This window comes from Rhea pennata, chromosome 6, assembly GCF_028389875.1.
Source record: "Rhea pennata isolate bPtePen1 chromosome 6, bPtePen1.pri, whole genome shotgun sequence".
In the NCBI taxonomy this organism is placed as follows: domain Eukaryota; kingdom Metazoa; phylum Chordata; class Aves; order Rheiformes; family Rheidae; genus Rhea; species Rhea pennata.
The window spans coordinates 22,121,220-22,146,395 of NC_084668.1; the positions used below are offsets into that span (position 1 = coordinate 22,121,220).

Consider the following 25,176-nt stretch of genomic DNA (forward strand, 5'->3'; position numbering starts at 1 on the left):
CTGGCGCGGCGCGGCGCGGCGCGGCGCGGCCGGGCCAGGCGGCGGGAGGCGCCGCGCCGCGGCGGGGGGCGGAGCGGCGCTGACGAGCTGGCGGAGGCGGGCAGCCCCCTCCCCCCACGCCGCTTCGGCTCCTTGCGAGCGGCCCCGCCGCCTCCGCGCCGCCGGGCCGGGCCGGGCCGGGCCGGGCTCCACGGCGGCCGGCGATCCCAGCAGGCCCTCACAGGCCGCGGCGCCGTCCGCCGCCGCCGCCGCTCCCGCGCCGCCCCCGGGGTCGGCCCCTCCCGCCCGCTCCTGCGCTGACGCAGTCCGTGCCGCACCAGCTCCCAACATGGCGGCGAGGCGCTGAGGAGCGCGCGGAGACGCGGGCCGCGAGCGCGGTGAGTGCGGGGCCGCCGCCGCCGCCGCGGCGTGCTGAGGCGCGGGCGCCGCCGCCGGGCAGGGCAGAGGGGCGCGGCGGGGCGCTGGGAGCCGCCGCGCTGCGGGGCCCGAGCCTCGCCCCCGGCGGGGTGGGCGGCGCGGCGGCGCCCGGCGGGCAGCGGCGCGGCGAAGCGGCGGCGGTTGCTCGCGGCGGCGCCCGGCCCGGCCGGCGGGGAGGGGAGAGGAGGGGAGAGGAGGGGGCCGCGGTGCGGGAGGGCCGCCCGCGCCCCGCGGAGCGGTGGGGGCGGCCGGCGGGGCAGAGGCGGCCGCCGCGGCCTGAGGGCCGGTGCGGCGGCGGCGGCGGCGGCTGGGCCCGGCAGCGGGGTCGGCGCCGCCGCGGCCTCCGCCCTCCCGCGCGGTGCGGCCCGGCGCGGCGCGGCCCGGCGCGGCGCGGCGCGGGGCGGCGCGGGGGCCTGCGGTGCCGGCCCGGGAGTTTGAATGGAGCCCGCCGCGTGCCGCGGGCGGCGGCGGGCCGGGCCGCTCCCGCCACATGCTGTGCTCCCCGCTGCAGGCCTCTGGCGGGGAGCGGCGCCCAGAGGAGCGATCATGGCTGGCAGCGGGGTCCCTGCGCCGCGGCTACGCCGGGATTTTCTCCCGAGTAACGAGTTTCAGACTCGTTTTGTTGGCAGCCGAAATCAAACTAAAAGCGCTGCGTTTTTGCGATTATACTTCGAGTTGTTGGGAAGAAGGGAAGCTTAGGAAGAAAAGAAAGGTTTATTGAAAAAATACGGCTAAACAGCTTCAGTCACTCTTGTTAATATTTGTCTAGGTTTTGACTAGTTAAACTTCATTATATTCTAATTATCCTCTAATGCTTGTTTTAGGATGAACATGAGACCTTTTATTTTCTCTTATATAAGTTGTATCTGAACTTCTGAAAAATATTATTTATTTTTCAGGTGTCTGTTCCACGTTACCTGCAGAAGAGCCTGTTCTTTGTGCAGGGAAAAGGTTTTTGTATTATCTTTTTACTTGATTTGTTTCACTATTCCCATTCATTCATGCAGTGGAGTCCTGCATGACTTGAGTGCATCATGACTCAAGTTTGTGGGTGCTGCCACAATAAAAACATTAGGAAAATACTGAAATCGCACATACCTTATGAAGCGATAGTTTATCTTAATCTGAAGAGTGTGTAAGTAGCTCCATTTATCAGAGCTTTTTATTTTTTAGGATTTGAAAAATGTCTAGTTTCTACTATATGAAGTGGATGTGAAGGGGACATATGAAGAATAGTAACATCAGCAGTCCTCTGAGAGCACCCTTTGGGACCGTATTTCTTACTAAGGCTTCCCATTTTTACAGTCCCCTTTTGTGAAGCTGAAAAATTGTTTTGAAGTTAGCTAGATGACATCAAACTGTTACCAAAGAAGATTTTTCCTCTTAGGATCTCAGAAAATATTCTGTGGATTATAAGGGTAATTGGCGTGAAGAATATGTGTATTGCAATGGAGGATAGTGCTCTGCTACAGCATGATGTCTTTTATCACCAGATCACTCCTCCATGCCACCTGCGCTTAGCATCAGTCTCCTGTTTGGGAGCGCAGAGTCAGTGAGTGCCAGGGAGCAAAGCTGGCCGTCTTTCCAAATGGAGTGAGGGTTAGATAGGAGACTAAGTTGAGACTGGAAGCAGGACTAGAGATAAAGTAATAGTAAAAGGAGGAGAACACAAGAGTAAAAGATGTTAAACAAGCTTTTTTGGTTATGGCTTGCAAATATGGGTGGCATTAAAAACTCTGTTTCCTACTGTTAGGTGGTCTTGCCTTATTCTAAACTTCAGTAACTAAGAAGAGGAAGGCTTTTCTCTTTGGGAGTTTATTTTGAGGATCCTGTAACTACAAAAGCTTTTACTTGCTCCATTAATTAGATGTTAAAAAAAAAAGTGTGGTTCAGCAAAACTTTTTCACTTGCTATTGGCAGGAGCATGTTTAGATATTTTATCATTTTTCTCGTTCTAGGTTTCTCTGTACTAGGAAAATAAAACAAGAACATGGTTTTGTGGGCAGACTACCTTCTCAGCTAAATATTTTTGTTCTCCTGGCTGGGATTTTGTAACTTGTGTGTGCATTCTTCGTATACTTTGATACAAGAAGATGGAGTTCATGTTAATCATTGTAAAAATTCACACTAAAAGTGATGTAAATGAACTTTACAGTGTAGTGGTGTAGGAGTACATGCCACATATTTAGTTAGGACCTAGCTGATGATCAGATTTACTCAAACTTCAGGCCCTTTTCTTATGTCCGTGGAGGACAATGGTTGATATTGCCAGGTATCTCTTCACTTGATTGGGGAAAACTGGGGTAGAGGGGAGAATACTCAGCAAATCAAAAAGACTTTTAGAAGACCTTCAGCATTATTTTGGAGAAGAAGGTTTGATGGAAAGCAGTGTCAATCACTTTTTTTTTCCCAAAAAATTTTTGAAAGTTGTTGGATTTCTTTTAAAACCACTGGAGGGGCAGCCAACTTTGAAAACCTGTAAAATTTTCTTGGTGATGTTGAGTAGGAAGTCTTGCTACATAAGTTCCATAGACCTGTGTAGAATGTGAATGTTTTATTTAGAAAAAAGGAAAAGTTTCAGGTTCAGGATATTTTCTTCGCGGTCATGTGGACTTAAAACATGTTCAGGTGTAGTACCATATTTGTAAGCCTGCTAGCAACAAAATCCTGTGCTGATAAATCAGTAAAGTGAGAACTAACTTTCTTAGTTGTCATTGCTGCCATTTCAGACTCTTTGATTGCAGAACAGAGAGGAAGAGATGCTGGTGTTTAGGGAAGTGATGGAGGTCAAGGATAGGCTGGTTGGATTTTTGTTGTTCATGTCTTTGGTATCATGCTATCATTTAACAACTATAAATTTATTTCCGGTATAATCCATACTAGAACAAGCATTTAGCATTCTTGGTCTACAGTTTCACTGTCACTTTAACCCAATATGTGCTGCTGCCAAAATGTTTTCTTGCAGGGGAAGTTGAGGGGGTAGTTTTCTTGCAGATCAGTGATCAGTATGAGTTTTATGCAGGTGGATTTATGAGCACTCCAGTCTGGTAGCAGCCCGTGTGTACACTGAATTCAAGTGGTTGTGGAATCACAGCATTAGTCAGCTTGATGGATGTTCATGGCCATCAGCTCTTCTCCAGTGTATGACACATGCTGGTATTGCAGTTGATCCATATCTGTGAGTGCTTCCTAATTCATTTCAATCGAAAGGAGCTAGCTTATATTATGTGGTTACAATATTATATATTTGATAGCATAGGTAATTTTGACAGGAAAAAATCCTCTAGGCATACTTTTAAGCATATCAACAAATATGAGTGATAACCTGCAGCAGAGAGGTGCTTGTAAATAGCTTGCGACAGTTACCTTTTTTCCATCAGCACAGCTCAGTTTGAAAGGGGACAGCTGTCTTCAGCCTGGCCAGAAGTTGGCCAATTTTATCCTACAAATAACTGAACAAAATAATGATGCTGGCACAGGTGTGAAGAGATGTGAACCCTGACTGACACAGCTTGTGATGCATGGGTTCTAGATGTACCTGTTCTGACAAAGCTGTATATTTTTGCTGTATTTGTTTTATGACAGTGTAGATACAGAGTTCAGCTTAGTGTGGATTTGGGTTTATTGACAAGCCTTCTCTTTCAGGTATACTGAAGAAATTTTATTGGCATTGTTTCTACTTAGACTTAGTCAGAGGTTCCTCTAGGTGATGGTTGAGAATGATGAATGGCTTGCACATTTCAGAATATTACTTGGGTTGCAATATCATCCTTTCTCTCAGAGTTTTGGAAAGAAGAATTGAGTTGACTTCCCAGAGTTGCCTTTCTGGATAGCATTTTTGTGTGTACACGCATAGTGGAAGTCTTTGGGTTGACTTCTGGCTGATCAGTTAATGACATGAACGTTCATTTAGTAACTTGATATGATTTATTTATTTTAATTGTAAATAATATGTGTTTATGTGGGATTAACGAGGTAATAGTTGAAAAGAATATGAGTGTGGAAAAAATAGTTGGATTAAGTTAAAGATAGGCCTCATTGACAGGGTTCCTTTTTGGAGAATTGGACTGGAAAAATACAAGAGAAGAAGAAAATGTAGTATAGGACAATTTAAAAACCGAAATGTATCTGACTTTGAAATCAAAGATACACAGTAAACTACAGAAGAGAAAAAGTACTGACTGCAAAGGCTACTTAAGGATATTGAAGGGGAAATGTTCACTTAACTTACAGGTAGTTAGGATAAATGTCATTATCCACTGTATTTATTCCATCAGCTCTCTCCTGCAAGAACACCTAGCTCTCCCTCCCCATCCCTTTCCATTAAGTTTTGATTCTGTCTTATAAATGGTTTCAAGGATGAGATATTCTTGGATTATTTAGGGAGGTATTTACAACAGCTGCTCAAGAGTTAGGTATGTTTATTTGGCCTGATAATTGTTCAGTTAGGGTTTTCATACCAAACACTTGACACAATTGCCATTTAGAACCAAATGCTGTCAGCATTTAGGGAAGATTGGTGGAGGATTTAGGGAAAGTGCAGGGGACACTGGAGGTAATGGGGAAAGTTATATTGGTAGATAGATCTGAATTTATTACCATTTGTGGGATAAGGATTTAGAGCACGTTCTAGGCTTTGTTTGTTCTACTCTTCATGAGAGAATGTAGATGAACTTACCAAATTGAGCAAAAGTTGGTGAGAATGAAAATTCAGGTAGAATTCTCTCTTCCTTCTCTCTTCCACTCTTCTTTATAAAATCAAGTTAAAATTGACTGCTCTAGGTATATTGACATTTATTCATGATTTAGCTTTAATCATTATCAATATTAGTAGTTAAAATTGTGTTACATATTAAGATAGTGTGTATGTCCGCAGATGGGTGTCCTTCAGGCTGCTTTCAGTTCTGAAGTAAGTCTGTCCTCTCCCACCTTCCCACCTCCTTTTTTCCTCACTCATGCTGCCTCCTTCCTTGTGCTGGCTCAGGAGTTTGTGCAGCAGTTTCATGAACTGGTCAGTGTCTGCTAACCTAACAACAGCAAAATTTTCAGCTACATGAGTTTCCCCTATTTGTTTCTCCTTGTGGTTGCAAAACTAGTACTGATAGAGGAGAGGGAGGGGAGTTCCAAGACAGGAGCAAGAGGCCAAGGTAGGGCTGCTGCTTTTGACAAAGGCTCTAGCTTGTGTGAATTAATGTATTCATTAGACAGCTAAGAGGACATCTACTGAGGTTCTGTATGTTTGCGAAGTCTAGTCAGGCTGAATTGCATAAATGATGAGCTGCTGACTGGTGTTTCATTTAAATCAGTCCTGCGTTGTTCTTGGAATTTTCAGTGTATAATCTTGGCAAAATGTTTGGAGTGACATTGTGCACAAGGATATAGACCAACATGATTACATTACAGTCTTTTGATTTCTTATAGCCTCTAGTTCTTAAGCTGAGAGTGACAGATGGCAACAATAGAGTTTTTCTAGGATTTTCAGTGGCACAACTACTAGTTCATTTCTAGAATAGATTATGTATGCAGTATGTCTAAAATACAGATTTTGATAGTGTTTTCTGGCAATAAAATGAAATTTGAACTGAAAATATATAGGTTACATCCCAAATGCTGGAAAAAGTACTCCAGTCTTAACAATCTTTCTGCCATCATCATGTTTGTTTCCTCTCTGAAGAAATTCAGAAAGGTTGGGTCATCAGAAAAGGAAAAGAATATCATACTTGTGCATGATATTGGAGGGCTAGAGTTGCAAATGACACAAAGGGAAGTTACTACTTACTAAAAATAAAGGGATTCATACACTCAAAGATCTGGCAAAAGTTACATCACAGTTCTCAAGATAAATAATCAGTGGCATGAAAAGAGGAGAAACAATACAAAACTGAAGTCAATTCACTTAGCAAAAATTGTAGAAGACCTAAGTCTTTATTTTTTGATGTAGAATGGTCTGAATCCTAATCAGAGCAACTCCTGATACCACAGTGACAGGAGTCCTGGAAACACATTTCTAAGAAATTGAATGCTTAGGCTTAGGTATCAAATTGTAACCACAATCAGATATTTTCACTTTTTGACCATTCCATTTTAATATTTATGGCAAAAAAACTGATGTTTCTGAAAGTACCCCTACTTATATAATTATTGCAAAAAACTTGATGAAAAATTATTATTATTGCTTATTTCTTTACATTCAGGCTCCAAAATATAGCTTACAAAATCAGGAATAGCCTGCCACTTACATGGTTAGGAAGTTTATCACATAAGCTCCATCTGTACTTACTGCTGGGGAATTCTCGTGTTTCCTATCTGAAAGATTGGTGATAACAGACTAAGATAGCCCTGATCAGAGCTGCCTCACTGTGTACACTGTGGGAATTACTTATATGAACAGCTAGAGTTTAACAAGGAAGAAAACCTCCTTTTAAGTAGTGAAGGACACAAATATTTATCGTATACAGAATTTTCCTTTGGTTTGCATTTAGTGTTCTTAATATGTCAACTTTTCAGAACTGTCTAATACTCAGTTTGTGCCCAGTCATGCTTTTGTATGAATTCAGTAGCTTATTCCTTGCACTGAGTTCTTATTTTCCAGTGAGAACTTATTTCTGTGTTGAAGAATTGTCTGTCAGTGTGGGTATTCTTAATTTGCTGCCCCAGTTAGGCACAGAGTGCAGTTGCATGACTGTCAGCTCTGGACTGCACCAGTGCTGCTGTTGCGCTCTTCACTTCAGCCCTGCTTGCGTGGCTCTGCTTCCATCCCCTGCACCACTGCATGTTGCTTGTCTGCCCATGTGGTAAGCTGCTGCAGAAACCTAAGGGTATAGCAGGCTGTTCAGATTTCTTTCTTTTTTTTTTTTTTGTGAACCAGCCCACAGTGATAGCAGGTGAATGCTTGTGTCAGTGAGGCAGGGAAGGTACCATCCCAGGTAGTTGGCTTTTTGTACTTCTGCATGTTACAAGCAGCATGTGCACTCTTGAGCAGGTGTAGTTGTGGTTAAACAGTTCAAAGGCAGTTGCAGTAAGGTGTTCGAGAGCACTTTCTGATCCCAAAGCTGACTCTTGTTTCTGTGATTTGTGTTTTGTTTTGAAGACACTAGAATTCTAGGAACAAATGACTTAAAGCAGTTATCTTACACCATCTAGAGAGCCAGAAGGTTTAAAACTTTATATTTCCTATACATTGTAGTATCTTTTCTTTTTGTATTTCTCAGTTTGAACTATGACACTCAAGCTTAAGTTAAAACTATTGCAGCAAGCAGTAAAAATAAAATCACTCCTTTGGGTCCGCAAAGCAAAACATGAAATTGACTTAAAGTACTTCAGGCTTTCAATCTTTGAAAATATCTTTGTTTGCTATCTGTTTCTTAGGGATTCATTTTCTGATCTACCTTTTGTGCAGTTTTTATTGCCTTTATGAAATCTTTTTGTTTGACTTAAGCATAGTTTGACTACAGAAAAGGAAAAGCTCAATTTTATTTTTATCATTTACAGTATTTAAACTTTTGAAGCCATGGGAGTAAAGGTCCAGAGACCTCGTTGCTTTTTTGACATAGCCATCAACAATGTACCTGGTAAGAAAATTAAAATATGTACTCAATAACATGATACTCATATGAAATATCTAAGAATAATACAAATGCTAGTCAACTTCATAACAAATGTGGCTTTCTTCTAGCTGGAAGAGTGGTCTTTGAATTGTTTTCCGATGTGTGTCCAAAGACATGTGAGAATTTTCGCTGCCTTTGCACAGGTTTGTAGATTTTTAATTTTATTTACAATTTTTAATATAATACCGTGCTAGCTAGTTTGACACCTAAGTTATTTTTGCTGACATTTTCTGACATATAAAAAGAAGCCCACGAAGCATTGGTTCTTGGCATCTGTAGAAATTTAGCAGATTTCGTATATGCATTTGATGCAGAATAAAGTTGTAGTTTTGGCTTAAGATGTTGCAGAGAGCATGTACTATTCAAATTCAAATACTGACTCAATAAGCTGATTTTCTGTTGCTAGAAAACACTGCTTACATAACGAAATGTTATCCAGTCCTGAAATAAGAAGTCAAGCATGCAGACTTCAGTTTTAGTCTTACATTTTGAGGTATTTCAAAGGTATTGCTGGTATTCATTTGTATCTTTGCTTCCTACTTAGCTATCGTTTTAATTTTTCTTTGTAGATGGAGACTGGTGACTTCCATCTCTAGTGAAATTCAAACTAATTCTTGAACAAAATATTTAAAAGTGGTATCTTCCTGTGGACTTCCTACTTTTGTTGCAAATGCTGATAGTTTGCAAGAAATTAATAGTAAAGAATTATACAAGAATAATATTGTGAATATATAGGTCCATATTTTCTGTCTTAAGTGTTTCCTGCTGCCTTTCCCATCTGCTCTGTTCTCTTTTGAATCAAGGCTTCATAGCTGCTCGTATGAATCACTCAGCAGTACTAACTTGATTTGGGTCAGGTGTGAGTGCATGATTAGTTATGTCAAGTTAGCTAGAACATTTTGTGTAACACTATACAAAAAGAGGCATTATCGAATTTGAAATTGGTTTACTTGCACAAAATCAGTGTGCTAAAACTTGTTAATAAATTTGAACCCTGTTGTGTTTTTTTGTTGTTCTTTAAAAGTTTTTTAGTTTGGTGTGATGCAACCGTGGTGTTCTTCATCTAACAAATGCCCAAAAGTCAGATTTATTGCATAAAGGTTTTATTTCCTACTACTGCAGGGAATTTTTTACTTGATGTCTTTAAAAAGCATTTATAGTCAGAAACAAGTATTACTAAGTCCATACTTTCATGTTTGCATTTCACATTCACTTTTAAAATCAAGTTCAGATTAACTATTTCATTGCTTCAGCATATTTAAGAATAATGAGGAAAGTATGTGGTCAAAGTGTTTATGATGGCAGATTATTTCAATTTTTGATTTTATTTCTGTATTTTCATACTTACTTTTTGTCAATTCTGAAAAGAACTCTGCACATAATACAGGATATACGGTCATGGGTCACCACCTCTTTTCTCTTGCCATCTCTGTTAGATGTTTGCCAACCTAGTGGAACAGACAGGGCTACACATTTATCAAAGATTCTGTTAGAAGCACTTTTATAGCTAGTCAGATGCAGACTGGTGCCTCCAAATGCTATAGATAATTTCAGAGGCAGCTACCCTTGATAGAAGTTGTCAGTTTTGCATCTCCAAATGAGACTCTGGGAAGCTGCAGTCAAACCATGTGCTGGCATTGAGAAGAAAAGCTGCTTCTCCTTCCAACACAGTCTCACTGCTTACCTTATTGTCACCTTGAGATTGGCTCTGCCACTTGCAGAGCTTCATCTTGAGCTGTTCATCTTGCAAACTCAGCAGAGAGCAGGAGCTCCAAAATTGGTGTGAGGCAGGAGGGTGGTGGATGCAGTGAGGAGCAGGGTGGGGAACAAAATTACTCCTTTTTGCTCCTCTTTTTTAGCTGTGACCTTTTATGCTACCTTTGCCATGGGATGTTGTAACTGAAGATTTGACTGTTCTTCTTCAGGGCAAAGCGACTTATCTTAAACCTACACTGATTTTTTAATTTAGGTTTATCTACACACAAGAGGCCTGAAAGATTCTGTGAAAGCACTTTGAGTTGTGGGAATAGTAATGTCCTCCTAGCAGTAATAGTAAGATACTGCACCCTTGGCTGTGTAAGCCTCTTCAGCTAGGTGTCATTTTCTGTATCTATTTGAGCTCTTAATTTATGTCATCTTGAATTAATTGTAGCTATTCTGGGGGTGGGGGCAGGAGAAGGTGATTCTTACCTCGTGTGCTCATATCAGTAAGGAGTTCCTCTGATAGAACTGCAGGGGCAGAAGCTAGTTTCTGCTTTGTCTCCTCAAATGTAATAGAAACAGGAAACTGGCAGGTATGGACCTCAGTCTCAAATCTCAAGTTGATTTTTCAGAACTCGATAGATACTTTTGATCCAGCTTTAGGCAGTATTTTTAAATAGTGGAGATTCTACAGGTATAAAGAGTCACTATTTTTTGTTTTCCCTTCCTCTCCTTTAGGTGAAAAGGGTACAGGAAAATCTACCCAAAAGCCATTGCATTACAAAAGTTGTCTATTTCACAGGGTAGTGAAAGATTTCATGATCCAAGGAGGTGACTTCAGTGAAGGTATGCTTTAAACAAAACAAATACTTATATAATAGAATATTGCAAAAGTCCTCTTTAGCATCCTTTACTTACTTGAATTACTCAGTAACTTGACAGCTTTTTTTTTTCTGAGTAAGAAGCTTACATGAAAACGCTTAAAATGTGTACATATATACATAAACATAATTTCTGCTCTGTTACCTTAGTGCTCGGAGTAGGTTTCTATTGAAAGTTTTGTGTGTGATGGTAAAATATTATGTCTACTGCTGGGAAGTAAAGAGAAGAGAGAGAACATTGTAAAACACATGGGAAAACTATCTTTTTTTTCCAAATTTGTTTCTTCCTAAAAGAAATATCAAAGTGTTTATTTCATCATCTTTAGATATCTTCAAGAGTAATGTCAGTGACTTCTATGTAATTGGAGCAATAGTTTGTACTGCAAAATATCTTCAATAAAACGTGACTCTTTGTCACTACTTCAAGTTGTAACTGCCACTTTTCCTTTTTCAAGGAAATGGCAGGGGAGGAGAATCCATTTATGGCGGCTTCTTTGAAGGTAAGAGTTTCATGAGTCCTCTCTTTCAGTGTTAGTGTAAGCAATCACATTTTTATGCTGCAGTCTCAGTTCTGTAATTATCAACTCCATTGTCTTTGTTAGGATTTTGTTTAGTCTTAGAGTCTTTTGTTGCTTTTCACATGAAGCTATTATAATGTGTGTGTGGGAGGAGTTGTTTTTGTGGTTTTCTTTTTGTTTATTTGGGGGTTTCATTTTTAAAGACGTGAACCTTTTTAACTAATGAAAAATTAAAACAAAAATGGAATTCCTTCAGATTTAGGAGCTTTGCTGGATTTACATTTTTATAGCTTTCTAAACGTGGTCTTCTGATTCTGAACATACCTTTTTGGCTAGAGCAGATAGCTGGAAGTTGGGGCTTGGCTTTTTCTCTAGTCAGGTGGAGAAAGTCGTGATGGAGTCAGATTTCCTTGCAAGTTGTCTTTATGTATAAAGCCGTCTTTTCCTGAACTCAAGAGAATTTAAGGATTAAGAGGCCATCTATTTTGTCACTGTGCTGATTCTCTTTTAGTTAGTGTCACCTAAGTTCTTCTCTCCTCAGCCTGTTTCCCAGTCTGTTTGCCCAGAATGTACTGGAGCATCTCTCTATTTCAAGGAGCAGTTTCATATTACAGCTAACCCCATCTGATGGCTAGCTGCCTCCTAAAGGGATGGTTGTAATCCCCCCTTCTCCTTGCCATTTTTCTTTTAATATTGGTACTTGTCTGAGCTTGCAGCAAACAATCAGAAGAATTATTCACTGTTTTGGTAAGTTTAGACTGCATTTTTATATCAGACCTTGGGTTGAATCAACTGTTCATAACTGCCAAAAGAGGGAGATCTTACCTTACACTGACTATAGTTCCCATCAGGTCAAACTAAGCTGAATCAGCTTGCTAAAATGCCAGACAACATGTATAGCAAAAATGTATTTGTTTCCATATTAGTGAGTCGATCCAGTTCAGTAGGTAGTCTTACAAGTATCAGAAGCAACACAAGTAACTAGCTGGGGTTGGAGAAATCTGTAGCTGGGAGAGACAGAAGACGTAGCAAAACTTTTTACCTTCTGGCAGTTGTAAGCTGTTTATTTAGAGCAGCAATAACATGAAACCATAAGGTATTTTTTGCTTATGAGACTCCCTTAACCAGCTCACCACAGAGTTAGATGGCACCTAATGCCATGCAAGACAGCAGTGGTACAGGTGATGGTGGATAGTGAGTGAAACTGTTGCTTTCACTGCCAGTGATTCAGTGTGATGATAGACCACAAACTTACAGGCAATGTACTCTTCCTTTTTATTGATTCTTTCTCTTGCCATATATTTAAATGATAATACTTAAACTTCTTCCATCTGGACAATTTATATACCCCAACAGCCTTTATGCTGTTCTGGGGAAGGAGGATAGGATGATCTGTTAAAAGTTTCTTGAGTGAAGAACGATCATTACATTTCACAGTTTTATTGTGATTTAACCTGAGCTGTTGAAATGATTTCATCATCCAAAGTAAGATTTGTTCCAGTTATTTTCTTAATGGTTAGCTTGATTAAACTCATCTGTGTAGCTGACAAAGTTGTTCGAGATTGTCATCAAGCTGGATCTCCATGTTTGTTTAAAAAATAAGAACACAGCCTGAAAATGAGAGGATTTTATAATGCTTAATGCACCATAATAAACTTGTTGCAGAATAAAAATAGCAACAACTTAAAATGGTCATGTCTCTATTAACAGTGGTAGGAAACATCTCTTGAAGTTTCCATTTCTGTTTTTTTTTTCAGGCTATAAATCATTAATTCATATTTCCATTTCTCATATTGCACTATTCGGAACGAAAGGTGTAATGTATTTTTAAAATAGTACCTATTATTTTGAATGTAATTTGAATGCTGTTTTTACTGAAGTGACTAGGATGAGTTTACTTAGATTATAGCATTTATCTAAGCACGTGTGGTATTTCTGAAATAATTGAAAACTTTTTTTTTTTTTTTAGATGAAAGCTTTGCTGTAAAGCACAACAAAGAATTTCTCCTTTCAATGGCTAACCGAGGGAAAGATACAAATGGTTCACAGTTCTTTATGTAAGTATTGGACTGTTATGAAGTGCATATATGGCTTTCAGTTTGTAAGCCGTAAAGGTAACTTTTAGTTATTGAAGACTGACTCCTAAGCAAACTCAAAGCTGATGTTTTCTCACAAAGTCCAGGGAAGTAGCCATTTTCCTAATGAGCAGTTTGGAAAAATGACTTTTATTTTTTAATCACTTTTGTGTTTAGAGCTTATTGTCTGCACTAAAGAGTGTTTGGTTTTGGTAGGTGTATTCTAACTCAGGCAGTAATGCAAATCTGTTAGATCCCTGCAGAACTTTATCACAGTCTTTGTGGGTATCTATTCTTTATGTATGTATAGAGAACAGGAACAGCACTGGAATTTCTCCAGACTCCAAATAGTAGAGAAATTTTCTGTCACAAAATAACTTTCAAAAGCAGTCTCATTTAGAGTTATATAAAAGTTAAAATTTTTAAAATATTTCTGCAGTAGACTACTGTTAAATCTAATCTAGCTACAGAAAGCATGCTTTAAATTCAGCAGTCTTATATGTTTCATGACCTGAATTAACATGATTGGTTGTGCATGTAACATACCATTAAACCTGTACTTTGGGACTTCTGACAGATAATTAGTGTATTTATCCCAGCTTTTGACTCTTGTCATGGCTGACATCTGTATGCCTTAGTAATCCTAATGTAGTGGGATCTAGAAGCTGTGAACAGTTTGATTGCCTATAGATTAAAAAAACCCAGTCATTTCTGGTTTTGATATCAAATATTTTGTACATGGCTATTTTTCCTTTGCTTTCTGAAAATTTTTTAATATGTAGAAGGTTATTTGCAGTTTCCTTCCTCTGAGACAGTTTGACTTAATTTTTATATCTGTACCTAGAAGTGTTAATATAATTTAATAAAGTACTTACATCCTATACAAAGATGTTGTCTAAAAATTTATTAATCTGTACTTTGGTTTGACTTACGTAAAATGTGTTAGTCAAAGTAAGAAATGAAATGGTAGTTTAATGTACAAAACCTTTAATAGCTGCATGCAAACTTAAAATAATGTGAAGATACGGCTTTTGTCCAATTTTATTAGTTCACTCAACAATTTTCAGCTGATATATAGATACATGACATGCTGACTGCTTTCCACTAAAACTGACATGTTTTTTCTCTTTAAATTACTTCGCTTGGCAACAAAAGAACAACTAAACCTACACCTCACTTAGATGGGTAAATATGTTTATCTTCTTCATACATATTTGTCTGAGAACTATTTTTAAAAAATGTAGTACTAAGAAGTCATACTTCTGTTTAAATTCTTCAGACATCATGTTGTTTTTGGACAAGTCATCTCAGGTCAAGAAGTTGTGAGAGAAATAGAAAACCAGAAAACAGATGCATCTAGTAAACCATATGCTGAAGTACGCATACTGAGTTGTGGAGAGTTAATTCCAAAATCCAAAGGTAAAGTTGAATTATACATTTATATAAATGCAAACTATGAGGCATTTTTGCTCATTTGCTTCTGTATTGGTTACCTGTAAAAATAAATAGAAAAATACTTGTGATATATGGACAATGAGTGAAGAAAGAGCAACATTGCAGTACAGTTTTATCTTCTAAAAAACTTAGAAGGGGCTGATAGAGGAAACTTACTAAAGAAATACCATTTATACTTTCTTCAGATCTTCTCCTGGCTTAGATTTTCTTATACTAGCTCAGCTTACTGTAGTACAAAGCTGGCAAGTTCTTTTCCCATAGAGTGCTCTGTTAAGTATACTGAGTCAGTCTGCCTTTTTTTTTTTTTTTTTTTTTTTTTGATAGCTGCTGTTTTTGTTGAGTGTTGAACTTGCTTTGTTTCAGGTAAATCTTCAGAACAGGCTGTTAGGGTAGAAAGCCTGGAACTGCCATTTAGCTGATATCCTTTTAAAGTTACTATAAACTACATTCATAAGCAAGAGCTGTGACAGAACCTGTCTGTGTTTTGAGGAAGGATGCCCTGCTCTGTTCTTGCAGAGCTAAACATGGTTTTGGAGATTGGATCCTGCTCTTCCTAGAAAATAAAGCTCACTGCTAAGATGCTGCTCTCACTCTGGAGAATCTCTCAGTTGAGATCCAGGATGCATGTTTGGTAGGAACTCCTGACAGGGATCATCAAGCTTTTTCGTTCTTAGCACCTTCTGGTGGTATGTGCTATGAAGGGTTGCTCCAAGGATGCTGAAGTACAAAAAAGGATAATTTTATTCCTTTGGCCTGAGGAAAATACAAGCATTCAAACTTGAGCCTCTTGGTTTTTGGTTTTCCTTCTTGATGGAGGCTTTTCTTTTCTTTGTTCATTTGTTGTGATGTCCAGGAGAATTGCTGTGAAGTCTGACGTGATCTCTTCAATCTCTCAAAATTCTAAACAGAGTTATCTTACGGCTAATGGCTTCAGGAAAACTCTGCAACTGTTTAAATTAATTCATAAGTCATCCTGCATGTTAGGATGTAACTTTTACTGTACAGTACTTAGGCAGTAAATATGTGGGTGGAATAAGTATGAAAATAAACTAAAACAATATACACGTGACATGGATGGAACTAATGGGTGAGACATCCACTTTTTTATGCATCTTTCTTGGTTCACCACACTCCCCTTATAAGGCTATTCTAGAAGGCTGGAAATTGAGTAAATGAAAGTTTTGGTTGGAATTGAACTGTCTGATGGCTTAAAGCCCTTAGGCAGGGCTTTAAAGTAGTCATTGTTAAAAGAGTGAAAAAAATAAATACAAAGTGTCTTTCCTTTAACTTCTGAAAGAGAACAGACTTCTGGAGAGATCTGACTGTGGTACTACCTATTTGTCTGTGTCTTTGTACATCTTCACCTTGGTACTGCTAGGCTCCTGGAGACTACTTGCTGTAGCTGGTCTGGTGTGCCAAGGAGGGAGATTGCTGCTAGGGCAATGGGGAAGGCCATTCAGCTGACCATAAGGCACCGTACTAGGTACTGGTGGGCAGCAGGAGGATTTGGAGAACAAGAGGCTTTAGGCACCAGGAACAGGCAGGTAGAGGGCAGAGCAGAGTGTGGGGAGGAATGGGCCCTAATGGGCATTAACGCAGAGCCAGCCTGGTGAAGGTGCTGCCTGGCAGACCGTGGTGGAGAATCCTGGTGAGTGGAGAGTCCTGCCATTGAAAGGAAAAGGCTCCCTGTAGGATCTGCAAAGTGAAATCCACCACTACCATGAGAAATGATGGTTTGGCTGAACTTGTTTGTTAAATGCACAACATGGAACCGCTGATGAGCTGTGTTGACCTGAGGTGGTTGAAATAAGAGGAACAATTTGTCATCTTGTCAGCAGAAGGAAATTGGCCAAGCTGCAATCCAAAGCTGAGAAATGGAGCAGGAGAGGCCATTGTACCTGCCAGTATAAGGAAGAGGCCAGGGAATGCAGATGTGAGGAACAGTTTCTGGGAGGTGAGCAGTGTCATGGAAGACCAGCAACAGAGAGGCCTCTGAGGTTGGAACTGTTTGTAGCATATACTGTGGGAGGTAGAGGGGAACTGAGGTTGTTAGAGTGAGGCCGTTACTGGAGGCGACTGCTTCTGGGAACTTGTTGTTAAGGCAATGAGATTCCTAGTAAGAGAAGTATAATCACAAGTTTATGTGGGAGGGTACGCTGTGATAGCAGAGGAGGCTAAACCAAAATACTTGTTCCGTATGGGCTTGCCAGTAGGCAACATGAAGAAATTGGGAAAGTCTGTATAGAACAGAAATGAAATCAACACTTCCTAGGTATGGCATGGAAGCGAATGTGGTGTTAGCAGGAATCACTGTAGAGGTTAGGTGCCTGGTTTGAATGTTTATCTTTCAGGTTAAGGTTGAGGAAAGGGGATTGGATTTTAGGGTGTTTTTATGAGTGGATGAAGCACTTTATGGAGGAAACATTTACGTCTTTGTAGCAAATAACTGAATTTAGGGATGAACAAATGATCTCCTCACTGAACTAACTCATTGGATGTTACATAATTTGAGTGGTATGGAGGTCACAACTTACAGTATTGCAGAAGGATAGAACAAAAGCTTTTACTTGGTATTTGACAGTATATTTACCTAGAAAAGTGAGATGTTTGTCTTTTTTTCCCCCACTTTCTTTCATTTATTGTTTTTTTTTATTTGTGACCAAATGGTATAATTTTTAGAAAACCTTAATTCCAGAGAAATGTCAGAACTGTAAAAAATGCTAAAATTATGTCAGTATTTACGAAAATCATTGAGAGACAATTAAGCTAATATTTTCAGGATGAACTGTGGAGCAACTAAAAAAATGTTCATTTTCATAATGAAAAATGGAAGTTTATTTGTAACAAATTAACAAAGTTTTGCAGAAGGGAGTCTACTCAGACAAACCTAGTTTCATTTTTTGAGATTGTGATTTTGGTTTATCAAAGGTTTGTGAGACATTTTTAAGACTGATTTAAAAATTACACCCTGATACAGGGGAAAAAAAAACAAATCTGACTTTTTCTTTCTACCAATTCTTAACAATAGTCTTTAATGGAGTTTTCTTGTGAAAAGAGTATTTTTGGGGGATTCTGCAGAGAACATTGCTAGGCTTGATTTATGATCTTCATTGATGTTTCAGATGTCCCTAAGCAATCCCTGCTGGTAAAAGTGTACTTCAGCAAATGAAACAGATTTTAGCTGCTTTCATAATTCATTAAAGAATAACTTCGTAAATTGTGTCATCCTGCCAATACAATTTCGAATTTTAAAAATATCTATCCATCTATCAATACAAAGTATGAGCTATGCCTCCTGGTTATGTGACTTCACACTCTGTATCAGGCATAAAACACCTACAGAGTAAAGTCAGTGCTAGAAAGCAGTTATTCTGATAAGGCATGTCTTGTCTGCATTTTTGATTCGTGTCTCCTTCCTTTCCTCTTTTCTTGCTCATTCTGCCTCTAGAGTATTTTTCTTCCTGACTGTTGTTATATGTAGTTATTAGCCCCTCTTCCACCAGCTAGCTGCTCTGAACAGTTGTTTTAGACTTTTCTATTCCACAAATGCCAAGTTTTAGCAAGTTGGCCCTTAGGCGCAAGCTGTTTGTTTTGGCTTCAGCCAGATGGTTCCAAGTAAAGCCAGAGAGAGCTCCTCTTCCTCTGCTGGCTGTGGCTGCCTGCAAGCCACTTGTCTACAGAGACAGCTGTTTCCAGAGGCACTTGTGATACAGCACTCCTCACCATAACAACTTCATGGACAAGAGTTATGATAGTGTTCATGAACAGATATTTATGAGGACTTGATTACTATGTATAATTTTCATAGTAAGAAGTGAAAGACATAATAAAAACCCATGACAAATAGCTGAAGCAAAACATAAAAAATAGGAAAAAAAAAACACTAATACTTTGAAAAGCAAGGTCGTTGAACACTGAAACAAATTATCAAAGAAAACATCTGTCTTGTAGTTTCTTGAAGTAAAGGCACACTCTTTTTGGGGAGAGTGCTTTAGTCCATCCCAAGTTACTGGATTTGATACAAGGTAACCGAGACTGACCTTGCTGTGGCTTGCAGCATGAGATCATCTCTTCTGGCCGTTGTTCCTCAGCTAGGCCAGACTGCTTTCTGGCCAGGTGCTTTCTTCGTTTCAAGTCCAGTAGTCTGATATCATAGGACCAACGTAGGAGTTGCTGTATTCCATTAAAAGCTGAGGTGGTGAGAGTGCCTGGCTGTGTCATGCAGCGTGATCGGGTAATTTATGAAGTCTGGCAAATACTATAGGTCCTATAGGTCAGAGCAAATGGAGCGGGAAGCAAAGCCTCTATTTCAGATGCGTTGATAGGTTGAAACCTGATACTGAAGATAACTAAGTGGAGCAGTTTGACTGTAAATAGAAGTCTTTCTCCTTCTCACCGACCTTCATACTACAGGATCGGTTTTGTTTCTTGATGTGGTCTGTAATTGGCTGGAACTAGATCGGTTTCATATTTGAAATAGTATTTGCTTCTGGACAGAGACAGAGGTCGCCAGAAAATAAATCTGAAACCTTTTGCCGAATGTTGTTTGCTATGTAAACAGTTCAGCTATTTTTTGACATGCATCTCTCCCCACCCAAATGCGCATGTGCAGACATGCGCACACACTTCATTTCCCAAATACATTTGCCACTGAAGTTGTTGTCCATCTGTCAAGAATCTCATTCTATCTGTTCAGGCAGTTACATATTAACTTACCTTCACTTCTATTTATTACTTACTCATTATGAAATAGTAACTATAACGTATCTAAAGCTGTTTCAATGATGAAGATAAAACTGTGTCACAGGTAGGCTTTGACCAACTTAAAACAGATGCAGAAGGGAAAACTTCATGAAATAACTGTTTGACTAATTCAGCCGTTTCTGAAACTGAGCTTGGAGCCATCTTGCTTTGGCTGAAGGTATATGAGAACCAATATAATACGTATTTTTGAATGGGCCAAAACCAGAAATGGTAAGTAGTTGAGCAGATAAACATAGGAAAGTATCTTGGGTCTTGGATATCAGTTCACTTGTTTGCTACTTTTTGAGTTTATGATATTTAGAGCTCAGAGATAATTCTTCCATAGGACTGGTTTACTACCAGTCCTATATAGTACTGGGCTCCTTTGATTGAAATCTTTTGGGAACTGTTTGGTTTTCTATTTTAAATACATACTTGTTACATTTTAACAATGTGAATACATTTTAAACAAGTAAAACTTCTATAAAATGTAAATTACGTAGACTTTATTTAATATAGTCCTTTAATAAGGATGTATGAGCAGAGGTTTGAGAAAATAGAACAAGTATTTTGGTCTGGACCAACAGAGGAAGTAAACAGTATTGTAAAAGAAGCCAATCTTCTAAAAATATTTTGCTAGAAGGTCTAAAAAAATTCTGGTAAGAATTTAAGCTGGTTTCAGTTGGTAGGCTGGTATAAAACAAAGTCAGCTGTCATAAATGGCTTGCCACTTCCTAGTTCATATCACAGCCAGAATTTACCATGAGATGGAACTGAGAAGTACAGAGGTCATGTTTCACTTGGTTGTCAGGCTTTCATTAATCTGCATCAGATGAGGCTTATGAATAAATACATAGAAGACATTAGGAAAAAAGTCTTTGGAAGTCATAGGCTTGTATCAGTGATGCTAATCTGAAAGGTTACTGTAGTTAAGTGCAATGGGTTTAAATTCCAGCCACTAAACCAATGTGGGGAACACACAGGAATACTAGAAAGAGAAAAGACATGGCTACAAAAGGGGAGGCCAAGATGCCAGATTTGATGGTTTCTGGAGAGATTTTTCTGCATCTTGTATCTGATTGAGCATTACCTGAACTAAGCCTCAGCTGGCTTGTTGTCATCTAAATCTTATATCTCAGCCAAGTCTCTTGGAAGCAAAAGCTCTGCACCAGTGGAGAAGAAATCTGTCTTTCACCACGAGATACCGGTGTGCCAGAAGCTTGACGTGCTTTCTGAATGGGAGACTTGACAGAATAGAAGGATACTGGGCTACCACAGAAGAGGTGTTGGTTTAGGTGAATAGTCCAATGCTGCCACTTAATATTTTGCTGATGATAAAGAACAGTACTGCTTCAGCTTTGATATTGTTATGAAGACATTAGAACTAACAATACTGAAGGCTGCAGATGGAGCTAGAAAAATAAACATGAACACATTGTAATCTACGGTTGGGAGGCATTCTGGGAGAGGTGTGTGGCTTATTCTAAACACTGCTCAGAAGTAATGTGGGTGAGAAGATGGGCTGACAGGAGTAAAATCTGACAGCTTCATGTATTTGAGGGATGCCTCACTGCTGTATATTCAATAACCTTTTGCAGAAAAACAGTAAGCTAATATTAAGAGATGGTGTTATGATTGAGAGCTGAACAATTGCTTATCTGAGAAATACTGACCTTCTCTTCTGCATTAGAAACTCCCAATTGTCTCTATCTACAATTAGTATAAAATACCTTCATACTTGACTTTGCTGCCCAAGAGCATACCTAGTTACATTCAATTTGCAGGAAACATTCTGAAGTTTGCATGGCGTGTCTATCCTGCAGCGTAAAGAAGCTGGCTGATACTTAACCAGGGTTATGTTGTCATTTGCCAGCTGTGGATCTGTCCTCACCAATTTTATCATTCTATTCCAAATAAGATTTTTTTTTCCTGTTTAAGTTAAAAGTTAGCAGAAAGTACTAGCTTATTACTACAAATAATGCATCCCTGAGTGGAAGCGTAGATTTATTCTCTAACCAGCTTAGTAATTAATTTTATGCAAGCTTTCCTGCTTTTGATCATCCTTGTAAAACTGCTATCTCTCATCTATGTAGTTTTGCAAAAAGGAAATCAAGTTATATTTGAGAATTCCTGTATTAAGCTGTTCAATTTGTACAAAATTGGTGCTCATAAGTAAAAAGCTGGTTAATAGCCTGTAATTCTTTTAAATTTTTGAAATCCTTTTCTTTTACACTTGAGTTCGTGTAACACCTAAGAGGGCATACTTTCCTTCTCTGGAGTAAGGACAATTAAAGATCATCTAATGGCAAAAATACATTAAGATAACGTTCCCCTTTAAAAAGAGTTTTTGTAATTACTTGGCTTAATATTTATTTTTTAACAACTCCTGACACACAACTGTTAGTACAAATTACATTCACTTTCGGGGCACAAAAAAGTGGCGGCCAACAAAGGATGTGCTTCACTAGAATAAATAGATGTTTCTTTGTATTACAGATAATGCAAAAGAAGAAAACTCATCAATTCAGGGAGAAAACTTTTGTTTTCTACTGTGTAAAAGCATCATGTTTACTGTATCTGAATAGTTTTCAGATGCAGATAGATTGCACTATGTTGATACAAGTCACAATCCTCTGTTTCTCTTCCCCTCCTTATTTCCCTGGTTTGTGTGGAGGGGTTTTATTTTTTTTTCCCTTCCCTCAAACTGCTGGGACATTGAATGTAGGTCAGATAAAATCTGTATAAACCATGAATTCTTTGGATAGACCAAGCTAGTAAAAGCTATGTAAAACAGGCTAATAATTTTCAGCCTGTATGAATTCTGTTTCAAAGACTCATTTGCAGCTTTAAAATTCATGTGTTTCCAAAGTATTAACAGATGTTCTAAAATACAGGTTTTCTCTGGCAAGAAAACAAGCTGTTTTGACACCAGCATTTATTTTTTAATATTTTTCTTCTGTTTAATGGTCAAGATTCCTTTTCTTGTTTCTGCAGCTGTATTTTGTCATGCAGTGAATGATGGATTGTCTTTGCAATTTGCAGTGACAAAACAATATTAGATGTTAATTACAGAAGCCAATTTTGATAAGACTAAGTCTGAAAATGACCAATGCTACTTTCATTCTCTTCCTTCTAGATTTCTGGATGTAACTTTTATTAATTTTGTGGGCAATAGCTTGATATGAATATCTTAAGACATTTGGAAATACTCGTACCATTCAACTAATCTACCTAAAGTGTCAGACTTGAAGCCTAGACTGCCTTTCATCAAATTCTAGTACTTTTTTTTAGTATTTTTTTTTCCAAATTAGTGAACTAGTACTTCTTAAAATACTAAAATCACTTTTAGTATTTTAAGAAGGTCTCAGATCAGTTCAGCAGGGCGGGAAGGGAAGGTGAGTGTGTGTTCTTATGGGTTGCTATCAGATTGCCAGTAAATTGCTGATTTGAAGCTCCAACAGGCACACAAGAAATGGTAAAATATGTAGTTATGGAATAGCCTACTCCCTGGCGGGATTCCTTTTTAATACCAGATGGTTAGTAAGTGGTTTGTATCTTTTTGTAGAAAAACATGATGAGCTGTAGGATTAAGGCTGCTCTCAGAGTGTGGTTTCACTAAGCAGGAGGTTTGGTTGTCTGTGAATCTTCTCTTACCTCTTGGACTAACTTAAACAGGTGATCTGATTAGCCTGTGTCAAGCATTTTGTGTTTCAAAACTTTTGCCTTTGTAGTTTGAATAGATTCTATGTGAAGTCAGCTTAAAGCTGAAGGCAAAGAAATTTTTTTCATAAACAACAATTCTTTAATATATTTTAAATGATTCTTTATGTATGGTTGAAATTGCATAAAGTTTCATCTGAAAACATACACAGTTGTATGAATTCTTGACAGTACAAATTTGGTGCTTAAGATCATACTTGTAAATATACCATGTTTGAAATCTCTTCTATGTTTTAAATTTATTCTTTATTTTATTTGAAAGAAACAATGTTTTCCTCTGAATCTCTTTTTTTTTTCCTCTCTCTCTCATAAATAAGCTCATGAAGATACTAGTAAAGTTGTTTGTTCTGGGATTCATTAGAGCTGTTTGTTACCAAAATATGTCTCTGTTATTTTGATTTAAAGCCAAGAAAGAAGAAAGGAAAAGACACAAGTCATCGTCTTCATCCAGTGATTCGGAAAGTTCAAGTGATTCAGACTCTTCTTCTGATTCATCATCGGATTCTGAGAGTGCTTCTGAGGAGAAATCCAAGAAAAGAAAGAAGAAACACAAGAAAAATTCCAAAAAGCATAAGAAAGAAAAGAAAAAGAGAAAGAAAAGCAAGAAAAGGTCAATTTTGAGAATTTTCCTGTTGCTATAAAAGGGATTTTGGAAACATTCTTTGTTTTTACTTTCACACATCGTAAGATTATCACTTTCTTATTCTATAACTACACAAAATAGTATAACTTGTGGAGTAGGTATTTCAAAGTTTGGGAGACAAACAGTTTCCTTGTAGTAGCATGAATTTTTCTAATTTGATAGTAAAGTACAATGTAAGTGTGTGTAGTTGCTGCCACTTACGAAGGAATGGACTGAGACTTTCATATATTGGTCTTGGAAAATTGCAGAAGGACTTGGTTTGACATAGATGTTGACAGGTTGTTTCATGAAATTCACTTCCGTATCCAGTCTAGATTTAAATCATGTGCAGTGTTACTCCAGAGAATGTAGTATGCAGGAATAAAACAAAAAATATATACAAATAAACATACTAAAGACTAGTAAAGTTCTGGCGGATATGCTGGAAGCCTTTCAGTGTCACTAGAAGATAATAAAACTTGTAAGGCGCTCTTGCTTCTGAAAATGTTTTCAGTCTAACAGTTCTGCTCGTGTTTTGTATGAGATAAAGCTGTGTAAGCACAGGTAATATTTTTCCAAGCCAGCACTACAATGTAAGAAATACTCATTTAGGGCAATGCTATTGACCAAATCTACATTCTAAGCATTATTTCTATGGGACTAACCCATTTCAGGCAAGATAATTGCTTATACCAGCTATTTGGAATTAAAATAGTTTGTAGACAGTTCATGCAAATGTTCAATCTGAGCTTGGCTTTACTAATCTTTTTAAGCTGTATCTAAATTTAGAATACATGCATGTTTTGTGCTGCACCATTGGAAATCATAGGTATTGGTCAGGAATCTACTGCACGTACTAGACTTTTTGGAGCAAAGATGACATAGGAAAGAAAGTAGTGTCTGAAGGCTAGGTCTGTTTGTTCCCTAGATTTTTTGTTTCTTTATTGTTACAAAAGAAAAATACTAGTATTGCCTGTAGATTTCATCCTTCTAAATGTGTACATTTTCAGTATAATTTTTCTTGATTGTTGTATATTGAGTCAACATAATTTCTGATTGAAAAGTCTTTCCTCACCCAAATAACTCATTTAAAATGTTATCTTTTGTACAAAAATAAAGCTCGTCTAGTGAAAGCGAAGATGAAAACCCTGAAGCACAGCCATTATCTACTGTCCGTCCTGAAGAAATTCCTCCTGTACCTGAAAACCGGTTCCTGATGCGGAAAAGTCCTCCTAAAGTAGATGAAAAAGAAAAAGAAAGGAAAAGCAGAGAGAAGGAAAGAGAAAGGTAATGTATGTGTTTAATTATGACTATACACTGGTGGTGGTACGGTCATGTGATTGTTTTTTCAAGATTCTAGAGTGAACCAGTATTTCTTTGCCTATTGAGCAGTGGCACATTGTGAGCACTGCTGGAAGAAAATTGGATTTTTCTGTT

At 38.7% G+C, this 25,176-nt stretch overlaps 1 protein-coding gene across 7 annotated transcripts in view; it reads left to right on the forward strand.

The window, feature by feature from the left end:
* The first annotated feature begins 233 nt into the window (after positions 1 to 233).
* The window catches only part of PPIG (peptidylprolyl isomerase G), a 31,353-nt gene continuing 6,410 nt past the window's right edge, over positions 234 to 25,176 (forward strand). The window contains exons 1-11 of one of the 7 annotated variants that reach the window (XM_062578559.1): positions 234 to 377; positions 1,317 to 1,368; positions 7,909 to 7,988; positions 8,093 to 8,167; positions 10,464 to 10,571; positions 11,062 to 11,106; positions 13,094 to 13,181; positions 14,355 to 14,384; positions 14,479 to 14,618; positions 23,523 to 23,727; positions 24,859 to 25,026. In XM_062578559.1, coding sequence (XP_062434543.1) covers positions 7,928 to 7,988; positions 8,093 to 8,167; positions 10,464 to 10,571; positions 11,062 to 11,106; positions 13,094 to 13,181; positions 14,355 to 14,384; positions 14,479 to 14,618; positions 23,523 to 23,727; positions 24,859 to 25,026 — 920 coding nt within the window. In that variant the 5' untranslated portion in view covers positions 234 to 377; positions 1,317 to 1,368; positions 7,909 to 7,927. Of the gene's footprint in view, positions 378 to 1,316; positions 1,369 to 1,810; positions 1,836 to 7,908; positions 7,989 to 8,092; positions 8,168 to 10,463; positions 10,572 to 11,061; positions 11,107 to 13,093; positions 13,182 to 14,354; positions 14,385 to 14,478; positions 14,619 to 23,522; positions 23,728 to 24,858; positions 25,027 to 25,176 lie in introns of those variants that run through there. The other 6 variants (XM_062578563.1, XM_062578562.1, XM_062578560.1 and 3 more) reach the window with 6 other exon arrangements.